Source organism: Mus caroli, unplaced genomic scaffold (genome assembly GCF_978045245.1).
Source record: "Mus caroli unplaced genomic scaffold, Mus_caroli_1 scaffold_13, whole genome shotgun sequence".
Classification (NCBI taxonomy): domain Eukaryota; kingdom Metazoa; phylum Chordata; class Mammalia; order Rodentia; family Muridae; genus Mus; species Mus caroli.
Genome location: NW_028227268.1, coordinates 2529141 through 2542273, shown reverse-complemented (window position 1 = coordinate 2542273; position 13133 = coordinate 2529141). Strand labels below are relative to the sequence as shown.

The 13133-nt window shown below is 47.0% G+C and overlaps 1 protein-coding gene and 1 long non-coding RNA gene across 8 annotated transcripts in view; one reads left to right on the top strand and one right to left on the bottom strand.

The window, feature by feature from the left end:
• Rnf213 (ring finger protein 213) overlaps window positions 1–9479 on the top strand; it is a 103881-nt gene extending 94402 nt beyond the window's left edge. For all 6 annotated transcript variants that reach the window (XM_029483690.2, XM_029483687.2, XM_029483686.2 and 3 more), the window contains 9 exons: window positions 1519–1651; window positions 1846–1929; window positions 2734–2914; window positions 3129–3330; window positions 4369–4446; window positions 4924–5118; window positions 5667–5756; window positions 5851–6029; window positions 8049–9479. In XM_029483690.2, the coding sequence (XP_029339550.1) occupies window positions 1519–1651; window positions 1846–1929; window positions 2734–2914; window positions 3129–3330; window positions 4369–4446; window positions 4924–5118; window positions 5667–5756; window positions 5851–6029; window positions 8049–8202 (1296 nt within the window). In that variant the 3' untranslated portion in view covers window positions 8203–9479. The remainder of the gene's footprint in view (window positions 1–1518; window positions 1652–1845; window positions 1930–2733; window positions 2915–3128; window positions 3331–4368; window positions 4447–4923; window positions 5119–5666; window positions 5757–5850; window positions 6030–8048) is intronic.
• Window positions 1–13095, bottom strand: part of LOC110304765 (uncharacterized) — a 36164-nt gene extending 23069 nt beyond the window's left edge. Inside the window, exons 1-3 of one of the 2 annotated variants that reach the window (XR_015044913.1) lie at window positions 12483–13095; window positions 10966–11064; window positions 28–117 (exon numbers count right to left, since the gene is read on the bottom strand). This is a non-coding gene — a long non-coding RNA (uncharacterized LOC110304765). The remainder of the gene's footprint in view (window positions 1–27; window positions 118–10965; window positions 11065–12482) is intronic. The other variant, XR_003838020.1, reaches the window with a different exon arrangement.
• Window positions 13096–13133: the final 38 nt, after the last annotated feature.

Below are 13133 nucleotides of genomic sequence, written 5' to 3'. Positions count from 1 at the left end.
CTGATGAAGCCCAACCTTCCTTCCTACCTCTTCCCTCCATCTGACGCTCAACAGATGGGCTGAGAAACTGTTCCAATCACCGTCTTTCTGTCCACATGGAGCACACTGAGGCAGTCACTGGAGAACAGTGGAGAAGAACGTGGTTACTATCCCACCTCTAAGCCAGCTTCTTTAAGCTCAGACATATGACTGTGCTGTAGTTATCTTCCTGCATCTGACTTATTTCACTTATTAAAGTAACCTCTTGGGGCTGGAGAGATGGCTCAGGCGTTAAGAGCACTAGCTACTCTTCCAAAGGTCCTGAGTTCAATTCCCAGCACCTCACGGTAGCTCACAACCACCTATGATGTGACCTGATGTCCTCTGCTGGCATGCAGACAAGTATGCACAGAGTACTTCTATATGTATGATAAATCTTTCAAATAGATAAGTGACCTCTTAGCCAACTATAGCCATTTTCCTTTGGACTGCAGGGGTTTATTCATCTTAAGCCCAGTGGATGAGTGTCTTCCTTTGTGATATACACCACACACACACTCTGCTAATGGGCATCTAAGTTGAAACTCTTAGCTGTTGTCACTGAAGTCACAGAAAGCATGGGGGTGCACATGTGTCTTTGGTCTACTGAGTGTATAACCAGAAGAAAGGCTAGACTGTTTGGTAATTAACACTTGATTTTTTGAGGACCTTCCCTACTTTGCCATAATAGCTGTTCTAATTTATGTTCAACTAGCAATGCTATTCCTTTTTCTCCACTTCCTGGCCCCCATTTGACACTGGCTGTTTTTATCACTGGCCTTCTGCCTAGGGGTGAGATAGAATTTCAGTATATTACTGATTGGTTTTTCCTTGATAACTAATGATACTGGACATTTCTTCAGGTACTTGTTGGTCATCTGTATTTCTTGAGAAGTATCTATTCAGTTCATTTACCCACTCTTAATGGAATTGTTAGGCTATTGTTTTTTTTTACATACTCTGGACGGAAGCCTTTTTTGGGCTAATGGCAAGTCTTCTGTAATTCTCCTTTGCCCCTGTTGAATGGTTCCTTTGTTGAACAGAAGGTTTTTAGTCACTTGTGTCAATCGGTGCTTTTGGATTCCTGTCCAGAAATGACTCTTCACTCCAGCACATTTCCCATTTTCCTCTGGCAGTTTTGGGTCTTACATTTAGGTATTTGATCTATCCAGGGTCGATTTTTGTATTGGATGAGATAGGATTTAACCCTCAAGGCAGTTCTTCCCACTGGATTTTGGCACACAGGTTTGGCTCTGGGTTCCAGGGCAGAGTGTAGAAGAGTGTAACCCTGCAAGCCATTTGTAGGTACTTAGAGAAAGAATGAGTTGGCCCTTTACCTCTTTCCAAAGTCTATGGTATAAAATAAAAACATAGAAAATGGAACAGCGAGCAGACTCACTCAGCAGTATCAATCCCCCAAGCACCTACAAAATGTCCAAGCTCACTAGCATTCCTTAGGGAAACAGAGGCATCACTACTAAACCATCTTCCTTTCTGCAGGAAGCAGAACTAAGGTTGGTGAAATTCCTGCCTGAGATATTGGCTCTGCAAAGGGACCTGGTCAAACAGTTCCAGAATGTCTCGAGAGTGGAATACAGTTCCATCAGAGGCTTCATTCACAGTCACAGTTCAGGTAAGACTCTATTCAAGCTCTAAACGTAAGTGTTCAACAGATAAAGGGATGCGGGCTCAATAGCAGGTCACTGGGCATGAGACAAAGAGACCCTAGTTCCAGCTAGCCAAGCTGCAACAGGAAGGCAGAGCTGCTATGGGTCAGAACAGGGCTGTATTGTTGTCACAGTTCTTCTGAACTGCTCTGCTCAACAGATGGGCTGAGAAAGCTGTTGCATGACCGAATCACCATCTTTCTGTCCACGTGGAATGCACTGAGGCGGTCACTGGAGACCAATGGTAAGTATCCTCCTCCCTCCAGCAGCGTCACAAGAGAATGTGCTGTGCACATACTGCTCCGAAGCTCAGTGTTGCCCGTCACACCCAGCACCATGCAAGCTCTCTAGGTGTCTTCAGATGGGGGCTCTCTTAGTTAGGGTTACTATTACTGTGATGAAACATCCCAAAAGCAAGTTGGGGAGGAAAAGGTTTATGTGGCTTATTTCTTCCTTAGCATCGTATCATCAAAAGAGGTCAGGACAGGAACTCAAACAAAGTAGGAACCTGGAGGCAGGAGCTGATGCAAAGGCCATGAGAATGAGAATGTTGATGCTTCCTAGCTTGTTCCCCATAGCCTGCTCTTATAGAGCCAGGACCACCAGCACAGGGAATGCCCCACCCACAATGGCTTATCTCTCCCCTGTAAGTCACTAATCCAGAAAACGCCCCACAGGCTTGCCTATAGCCAGCTCTTACAAAGGTATTTTCTTACTTGAGGCTGCCTCTTCTCTGATGACTGTAGCTTGTGTCAAGTTGACATAAGACCAGCCAGTAAGCACAGAGGGTCTGGGAGAAGTATGGTGGCCTGACAGCCTTCGTCTTTTTAAATCCAAAAACTGGGTTTCAAGAAAGATCTGGGATCATTGAACACTTGTCAGCATTGAACACTTGTCTGGTTAAAGACAAGACCTTAAATAGGCTCCCTGCTCTATTAGATTGGATGACCATGTCTGTGTGCCTCTTTTTCCCCTCACCTTGATGCTACAGCTAAGACTGCATGGTGCAGCTTACCTGTCTGTTAAGGAATGATCTCGTCATTTCTAGGTGAGATCAAGCTACCAAAAGATTACTGCTGTTCTGACTTGGATCTGGATGCTGAATTTGAGGTCATCCTTCCAAGGCGACAGGGCCTAGGCCTCTGTGGAACTGCTTTAGTCAGCTACTTGATTAGCCTACACAATAAAATGGTCTACACGGTGCAAAAGTTTTCCAATGAAGACAACAGGTAGGTGTACAAGCCAAGAGAGCATGGTGTTTGCCTGTCCCTAGGCTCCTGAGCCTCCGCACCTTCTGTTCTTTCCATGGCAGAGCCTCCCTTGGCCATTCTCTCCAGTGTGGCCCATAGATGTGCAGCCTACACCTGTTCAGACCATACAGGCTGGAACAGGGATGTCCCTATGTGTCTGTTCTCCACATCCAGCATGTGCCTTGTCCCTCAGCTATTCTGTAGATATCTCTGAGGTTGCTGACCTGCATGTCATCAGTTATGAGGTGGAACGGGATCTGAATCCACTGATCCTCTCCAACTGCCAGTACCAAGTGCAGCAAGGTGGGGAAACCTCACAAGAGTTTGATCTAGAGAAGATCCAACGGCAGATCAGTAGCCGGTTCCTACAGGGCAAGCCCAGGCTGACGCTCAAGGTAAGCAGAGTCTGCAACTAGCTAATGTGCTTAGTTATGTCAAAAGTAAGGTACCATTGGGGTGTTTGGGGGGACACCAGAGTGCACTGCACCACCCACAGTCTCAGCTACTTCCCACTCAAAGTATGCAAGGCCACAGTTCCATGAGCCTCCTGGCTGTGGTAATCTCAAGCTCTTTGGACCCTCTGCACCTCAGTCCCCTGGAGACATTCTCCAGTCTCTAGGGGACTTAGCATTTGGGTTTTCTGCCATTGTTAATAGCACCACCAAGAAACTCTGCCACTGTTGCCTTGTTCCTCAGCACTCTATGCCTGAGGGACCAGTGTGTGCGCTCTGTGTCCTCACCTTTAACAGCCATGGCATACCTGTCATTTTAGCCATCTGACACAATGTTTCCTGGGTTCTCTATGTTGGACGCCCTGCATGGCATCTCACTGCCTCGCTTCACTCGGCACAGAGGCCTGTGGCTCCAGCTCAGGTTTCCAGTTACCTTAACTCAATTGTCTGCCTTCACACATAGGGTTTCTGCCACCTATTGAATGAACACAGTGTCAGAGCCACACTCTGTTCCTTTATCTGGACTGCTGGAGATCCTTCCAGTCCACTTAAGTACATTGCATGTAGGTTTATTTATTTCCATAGGCATCCATAAGTTTATCATATAGCTTACAGTTAGGCTTGATCCCAAAGCTATTTCTGATTCCCTCTGACAGCCCTGCTATCTCGTGCAGTGACTCCCTTGGTGAATGAGCTATCCTCCTACACTTGGCCCTCCTGGTGCCCCTTGCACACTCAGTGTGCTGCAGTGTTTCATACAGCAGGATCTCTGAAGCCACTGTAGCAAAGCTTCACTGTTGTGTCACTGTTTCTAAAGATGGCATCTTCAGCATAGACATCCTGGGGCAGCACTGCGGGCTTTACCAGAAATGTCTTGAATAGCTGGGTGCTGCTACTGAGTCACTGAGGGAAGATGTGTTTGCCATCTAGTGAATATACCCACTGTGGATTTTATCTCTAAAACTTTCTCTCTCCCTTTAGGGAATACCCACCCTGGTATACAGACGGGACTGGAACTATGAGCATCTCTTCATGGACATCAAGAACAAAATGGCACAGGTGCTCTTGATAGCCCTTGTCTCTTGCTGAGAGGCTCTAGCTACTAAAGACAGCTCCAGCTGCATCACATCTACTGTGCACACTGGTATCTCAGTGTCTTCATAAGAATCCTGAGACTCCTGTGAGTCCAGTGCTTTCTACAAAAGGAAGCGGGACAGCAGATCACCAATTTTTTTTTTTAGCTGATTTTAAATATACTGACATCTTATGGGACTGGTTTCTTGGTAATATATCACAGTTATGTGTGCTGTGGCTAAACAGCCAAAGAACTTAATAGTGTTGTTTTGAGGTTCTATAAGTTTGTCTATGTCTGTGGAGTCTGGAGTGCTGCCTGCACTTAGTACATACCAAGCATCAGGCTAGTGCCTTCTGGAGAGCTTGTCCCAGCTCTAGCTTCAGCAGCGACAAAGCTAATCTCTTCACAGTTGGTGAGAAACAAGCCCAACCCTAACCCCAACTTTCCATTTTATTCTCCAGAGCTCACTCCCTAACTCAGCAATCAGTGCCATCAGTGGACAGCTACAGTCCTATAGTGATGCCTGTGAAGCCCTGTCTATCATAGAAGTCACTCTGGGTTTCCTGAGCACAGCTGGTGGGGATCCTGGCATGGACTTGAATGTGTACATCGAAGAAGTCCTACGGATGTGTGATCAGTCAGCTCAGGTCTTAAAGGTAAGCACTAGTGCCAAGCCTGGTGGTATTCCTGGTACTCAGGAGGAAGAGGCAGGGAGATTGCAACTCCCAGGCCAGCCTGGGCTATACAGTAAGTTCCATGCCATACTAGGCTTCTGAGTAAGACCATGTCTCAAAAGAGGGAGGGGAGTCCTGTTGGAAAGTGTCGCATGGGAATCAGCATGACCCTTGCCAAAAGCCCCTGCTTACTTCCTAATTCCACCATGCATTAATGTAGGAATTCCCCAAAGCAGGAAGAATCAAGAACATTGCTCACACAATCAGTCTGCCCTGTACACCGTATACTTGGATCAGTAGACTGACACATGCTCTATGATGTCATCTCTAGGCAGGGCCCACCATCTGTGAGCACTGCAACTGTACAATGTGTGATGTCATGAAGAGAGTCAGGCATAGGTCACTTGAACTTGTGGATAAGTGTCTCATGACAAGGGAACTAGAATGAGCTCAAGACAGAAATGGGGGAATGTGCCTATGGTGTGGCATTTGGATTCCGTGATGCACATGGATGACGCTGTTTCTTTCAGGCCTTCAGTAGATGTCGGCTGAGACACATCATTGCTCTCTGGCAGTTCCTATCCGCACACAAGTCAGAACAGCGGCTGCGACTGAACAAAGTGAGTCTCACCTCTGCTTCCACTGTGAGGCTGTGGCGGCACTCTTCCCGGGCCTTATCTCTCTCTACCCACCCTTGTCCATCCTTCATTTCAGGAACTATTTCGGGAAATTGATGTGCAATACAAAGTGGAGCTCAGCGCACAGCACCAAAGACTCCTGGGCACATTCCTGAATGAGGCAGGCCTAGACACCTTCCTCCTGGAGCTCCATGAGATGATTGTGCTCAAGCTCAAGGGCCCCCGGGATTCGAACAGCTTCAACCCCAATTGGAGGTAGGGCGTTGTACAGCTGCTGGCAAATGTCCCATTGCCTGCCGGTGGCTTCCCCTAGGCTTGAAGGTAGTCCTGCCTTATCCAAGATCCTTTTTCTGCTAACTCTCCATGCCTTTGGTACTTTGTAGATTTGGTTTGCTTTGGTTTTCAGTTTTTCAAGACAGAATTTCTCTGTATAGCTCTGGCTGTCCTGGGACTCAACTCTGTAGATCAGGCTAGACTCAAACTCAAGAGATCTGCCTCTGCCTCTGTCTTTCTGCCTCTCTGCCTCTGCCGGGATTAAAGGTGTGCACCACCACAACAGGCTTCTTTGGTTTGAGTATTCTATTTGATTTTAATCCTTTATAATTAAAAGAAAAAAAAAGTCAGAGGTTAGGGGACATGGCCCAGTAGGTAAGAGTGTGTGTTGTTGGGCTAGAGAGATGGCTCAGCGGTTAAGAGCACTGACTGCTCTTCCAAAGGTCCTGAGTTCAAATCCCAGCAACTACATGGTGGCTCACAACCATCCATAAAGAGATCTGACGGCCTCTTCTGGTGTGTCTGAAGACAGCTACAGTGTACTTAAACTTAGAGTGTGTTTTGTACAAGTGTAGGGGCTTGTGTTTAGATCCCAGGTACCCACATCAAAACTTGAGTGTGTATGTCTGTAACTCAGCACTGGGTATATGGTAGGGACAACCAGCAGATTCTGGGAACTCACTGGCCAGCTGACAAAAACAAAATCAAGTCCCAGGCCAGTAAGAACCTGTCTCAAAGAAATAAGATGCAAGGTGGCAGAGTAAGACATAAAATGTCACCCTTAGGCCTCTGGACACACATGGACAAACGTGCACACATGTAACATATCACACACACAAAAAAGGCAAGCAACCAGGAAGGCAGACTGGGGATGTAGCTCACTGATAGAGTGTATGCAAGGAGCCCTGGGTTCATTCCTCAGTTCTGCATAAATGGGGCATGGTGACACATACCTATAATCACAGCACTCAGGAGTTTAGGACTCAGGTCCATCATCAGCTACATACACAGCAAGTTTGAGGCCAATCTCTGGGCCACATGAAAACAACAAAACTCATAATCTCATGACAAGTAGACTTATGTAAAAGCCACCCCAGTGTGTAAAGGCACACAGTTAGCCCTCTCTGTCAAGTCTGTCAGTCTCTTGGTCCAACACCAGCATGTTCTTTTCATCTGTACGTCCTGACTCTGAGGCACTTAATGGCTGGGCACATTTTACACTCATCAGCTATTTGTGTATGGCACAATGAATTGCCTCTTGATAATCGTTTTTGCTTATTTGGGGGAGGGCTGCTTATCTTACTTTTAATTCTTACTGTATGTATTTGTGTGTTCTGCCTGCATATAAGTCTGTCAACACTTTAGTGTCTGCTCCCTGGAACTGGAGCTATAGAGATGGTGTGAGTCACCAGGCGGGTGCTGAGAATCATTCCCAAGCTCTATGAAGAGCAACAGTGCTTGTACCTCCCAAGTCATCTCTCCAGCCCTGTCTACTTATCTCTTAACAGTTTGAAAAGCTCTGTGTATAGAAAGAAACTAACCTTTCCTCAGTATTACAAGTGTTCTCGAGCTTTTAGTTTTATGAAGTAAACTCTGATAGTTTTTCTTACAAAGCGTCTACAGAGAAAAATACAAGCAAGAGTCTGCTTTATCATGTCTCAGTTTATAAAACAGCCCTCTGAAGGCAGGCAGTGGTGGTGCACTAGGGAGGTAGAGGCAAGCAGATCTCTATGAGTTCAAGACCAGCCTAGTCTACAAAAGTTCCAGGACACCCAGGGATACACAGTGAAACCCTGTCTTGAAAAAACAAAACAAAACAAAAAACCAACAGCTCTCGGGCATGGGCTCCCAGACCAGCACAGGAGCTCAGCCCTTGGCTGACCTAAGATTCTCAGCATGTCTGGTCTTGGCAAGCATCTTGGTCTCTCTTGAACCACAAAGCACGACCACTGGCTGGGCTGTGATGTTACAAAAACTCTCTCTTGTTCCTTGATTTCACAGCCTCAAGGACACTCTAGTAAGTTACATGGAGACTAAAGACAGTGACATCCTTTCAGAAGTGGAGTCCCAGTTCCCTGAAGAAATACTCATGTCCAGCTGCATCTCAGTGTGGAAAATAGCTGCTACACGAAAATGGGACCGCCAGTCAAGGTAGAGCAGCTCAGCCTTCAAACCCAGCTGGAAAGGAAGGTCTTCCTCACCTCCCTCCACAGCTCCCAGTATGGGCTGTGGCTTTTGTGTGAAGGAAAGTGTGGGCACAGACTGGATTCAAGGCCTACACTCACCCTACAATGTGATAGCTTTTTCAAAGCCAAGCTGTTTCTGGATCATGTGCCTATTCCAAAATTTCCTTAAGTATGATGAATGATTGTCAATCAACTGCCTCATGAACATTCCAGAAGGAACAAGAGAACTGCACTAAGGTCACACCCAATACTGATCCTTCTGAAGACTGACTGCCTCTTACCTCAAATACCATGGCCACCACTTTACTGCATAGAGAGAAAAAACTCAGGGTAGTCAGTTTTTAAAAATTTTTTACTTATGTATAGAAGGACCTCAATTTATTCTTTTTCCCAGTCCCTTAATTTCTAAGTAGTATACTCATATCCCTTGGTTTGCAAGATGCATGAAAATTGCCACACTAACCCAAGGAAATCCAAGGTGCTGATAAAAGCTGGAAAGCCTCATGAGCAACCCACCACAAGCCACTGCCAACCACTCACTGGGAACACTGGACAGAGAGTGAAGAAGGATGAGTCACTGGTGAGCTGGTGGACAGAGTGAAGAAGGATGAGCCACTGGTGAGCTGGAACTAGAGTGGGCTGTGAAGTACTTGCCTACCATAGCAAAGCCCTGGGTTCTCTCCCCAGCACTGCAAGTGGGAATAGGGACAGACAAACAAAGCACTTTCCAGTTCTCATGTCTTGAGATTTTAAATGAAGATGTGTTAGTGTAAGCTCAGATCCGAGGTATTTGGGTGCTGGGAACATGGCAGAGCCCTTGCCTAGCATCTGTGGTGCCCTAAAGTCCAATTCCTAGCACTGTTAAAAAGAAAGGTATTAGGATCACAGTGGTGATCTTTTATTCTAAACTATGAGAGTACCTGTCCTCGGATGTCTGCATCCCAGGTTTTTGCGGGTACAGGGCTTAATGAACTTGCCAACTTGGCCTTGGAGCTCCTGTGATCCATCAGAGGGCAGCTCAGCCCCACACTTCTTGCTGTAAGGACCCTTCTGGCTTTGAACTAGGCATTATTTTTTTTCTGTCATGAGGAATTTTTAATTATGATGTTTTATTTTGTATGCTCTGCTTTTAAAGTCATAACTGTCTGTGTAGTATTACCCACTGTGATGTACAAAATGCATGGATCTAACATTTGTAAACTGCATCATGTTTACCATACCTATTTTAATAAACTTGAATTTCACAGCTAAGAGTCCTGTTTGGGCTGGGCAGATGCTTGGTGACTGAGGGCACTTGCTGCTGAGCCTGACACCTTGAGTTCAGTCCTTGGGACCCACATGGTAGAAGAAAAGAACTGGTTTTCCAAGTTCTCCAAGCATTTGCATGTCCATGCACAAGTACACTCACGCACACAGTTTCTTTCGAAATGGTTTTAGTTTTCTGTGACAGTGTTCCTGCTGTAGTATCCAGTAGGGCTCGGAACAAAGCCTACTCTCTAGATTAGCACATGGGGTGATGCGGACTCTTGTTTATGATAGAGACAACACTGCTCAGAGTCTTCTGCCAGAAGGAGCCTCCCTGAAAATATCTACCAGCAAATGAAGATGAGCTGAGTTCATGAACTGGGCTGTGGGTAAGGAAGGCCCTTAGGAATAGGAAACAAAGGCAGGGAAGTGAAGCCTTTCCTAAACCATTGTGAGACTTGCTATTTGTTAGCTGAAATAGCCATGAGCTTCTTCAGCTAACAGAAAGTTCCAGTGGTGAACAGTCACCACGAAAGCAGTGGCTCAGAGGGCTCAGCCAGGACACACTGTGACCCAAGTGCACCAGGTATGAGCAGGAATATCTCTCATGTGCTGTTGTGTGACGTCCTGGAGAGATGTGAGCAAACATCTAGTTACCCAAAAAAATATGTTGGGAAAAAAAAAACACAGAAATGGCTCCAAATAAGTCTAGCTTAGTCAGGTACAGGGCACAGGTGACTCAAAAGCTGAAATGCTCAACCCCACTTGGGTACAGGTTATGAAAGCTACACCTTGGGGCTCCCTGACCCACAAGTCTCTTCTCCCCCAGCTTACTGCTTATGTAACCTTGGAGTCAGTCAATAAGACTTGGGATTTCTGGGCTTTCATGCCTAGTAAGTTGCTCCTGAGCTTTGCTTGCTCTGCCTCTCAGGAGCCAGTGCTTCAGTTAGGAGCAAATATCTCCACAGAAGATGGATAGTGTTGAAGGTCAGGCTGCAGAACAACTGTACCTGGAGAGGTGATTGCTGGCCTCAGGAGAAAGCCAGAGGCTCTGAGCTGAATACCAAGCAAGCAGCCACCAGCATCAATACCACATTCTGCGTGTTCGTTCCTGCTCCTTTAGTTTGCTACATAAATCTCGGCACGAGCATTCAGAACCTACATGCAGCTGAACAATGAGCATGAATACATCACCTTCCTCCTGAGAGCAGTGCTGGCAACTCTCGCCTCTGGTACTCTGGTACGGCACACCCAGAACGTTTCAGAGCCACCTGGGGCAAGAGTGAGGAAGAGCAGGGGTGCAGCCTTACAGCAGCCCCATGCTCTGGGGCTCTTCCTGCTGCGCTTCTCTTCCCACATACACATATCAATCAATACCTCAGCCATAACCTCCTCAGAATCCACAACTTCTGTCCCATCTCCATTGGTATGAATGGCCCCCAAATACCAAGCCCTGACCACTCTCCAACAAAGCCAGGCTGGCTTACCTGAGTCTGGGTGTTGCCTCTCCTGTCTGCAGGCTTGATGACTACAGGCCAGCCACTCTTTAAACTGCAGTTTCTTCCTCTGCAAAATGCCTTGCCCATCTGTGGTAAAGTAACACAGGGCAGATAAGCAATAGCACAGCAGCTGGTGCACAGTGAGCTCTGGAAAACCCAGCTGAAAACCTGCTGGCTTTCAAGTCCTGTCGGCTGTGTTACAGGAAGCCTTTCCCAAACCACATGCTCTAGTTTGGTCTAATCTACTCTTTTATACTTTCCTCTTGAAATGTACATACACATGACATAGCTATACACTTCTCTGAATTCTCCTAGGACTGTAAGCCAATTGCTACCTCAACCTTAGCTGATGCTGTAAACACTCACTTGCACTCTCACCACACTCACCTGCACTCACTCACACACCTGCACTCTCACCACACTCACTTGCACACTTTGCTCACCCACACACTCCCACGTCAGGACATTTATACCTTTGTTCCCTCTGCCTGCCACATTCACACTCTTTCTTCTTTGTCCTTTGCATGGATGATGATGAATTCTAACCATTTCCATCCCCATTGCCTCGCTCATCCCCTTCCTCCCCTACTGAAACCACTCATCCCAACAAGGGCCCTCCTACTTCCTTGTGTCTTGTGTGTGTGGCAACAGTGGCCACACCACTGAAGAAAGTGACAATCTACCCCACGGTAACCATTAAATGCCAAAGTCCTTCAGGGAGCTGTGGGACAACTTTCAGGTCTCCCAAGTCTCACACAGGCCATCCCCACCTCCAGTTCAAAGTCCTCTTCCCATATTTATGATTTTTCCCTCACAACAGCACAGCACAGTTGTACATACTCTCCCATTTTCTTGTTCTGGACTCAATGCCAGCGTTTCCCAGAACTCAGAAGGAAGAGATCCGTAGGAACTGCTGGTCTAAGAAATAAACTATGAACCATCCATCTCTAATACCAGAGAAGGTACCTTAGATACAATAAATCTCTAAGAAAACAAAAACAAACAAAAATGAACTACAGTCTGCTGAGCTCATGTCATTGAGAGGGAGGGATACACATCAGGTAAGGCCCTGGGTCCTAAACGGACAGGATGGGCATTTGGGGGAAGAGACCTATACTAGAAACAGACAGATTGGTCCTCATTAAGTACTCACCCAGCAGGAAAGGAATGAGGCAGACTAATGCAATCAAGAATATAAAAACTACAGTTCTGCACCAAATCGTTGAGCATAGCCAATTTTGCGTTTTGTTTGGGGTTGACACCCCGTAGTGCCTAATCTTGTTTGTGGACTTGGCTATATCTGGAATGAACTAAAACCTAAGGGTCCAGATACCTGCCCTCTATCTAGGACACACCTTCTGGTGGCAGCCTGTATAAAAAGACATGAAAGAAGGAAGCTTTTGTTTTTTGCCTGCTTATGGCAAGCTCTAAATCCCCTTTATGTATTTTCTATCGGTTCTCTTCCTCTAGAGAACCCTAACTAACGCACGCGCGCGCACACCCACCCTGGTCTGCAGGATCCTTTGTTTTTGTTTTTGTTTTTTCGAAATGGGGTTTCTCCGTGTAGTCCTGGTTGTCTTAGAACTCAATTACTGTAAACCAGGCTGGCCTCGTATTCACGGATCCACTTGCCTCAAATGCTGGAATTAATGGAGTGCGCCACCACGCCCAGGACCCTCGACTTCACTGGTTTTTGAGTTCTTATTTCGGACTAATTTCTCACAATCGGTACAACTGAAAAATCTATGCTGCAAAGGTGTCTCAAATTTCCGAGGGTTTTCTGCTCCGCAAGCGCGTGCTCATATGCAATGTGTCGATGTGCGGACCCGAACCTGGCAGTAGTGGAACCACGTTAACCCAGGGCTCAGGGCTCCGTGTGTGCGAGGGATGCAACTGCTGGTCAATCTTTTCAGAGCGGGGCCGAGGCTGCTGGAGGGCTGGAGGCGCCAGGTAAGGCGCAGAGCTGGGCTTGCATTTCCCAAACCTGAACACCAACCCACCTAAGGGACGGGACGCCGGCGTCTGAGAAAGTCGAGCGGGAAGAAGCCAGCGTTCGCCGCCCAGTGCTGCTGTGACAGCGGCCCCTGGTGGCAGCCACCTCAGCTGAAGCGGAGGGACGCTAACCGAGCGAGGCTAACGGCTCGGCGCGGGCGCTC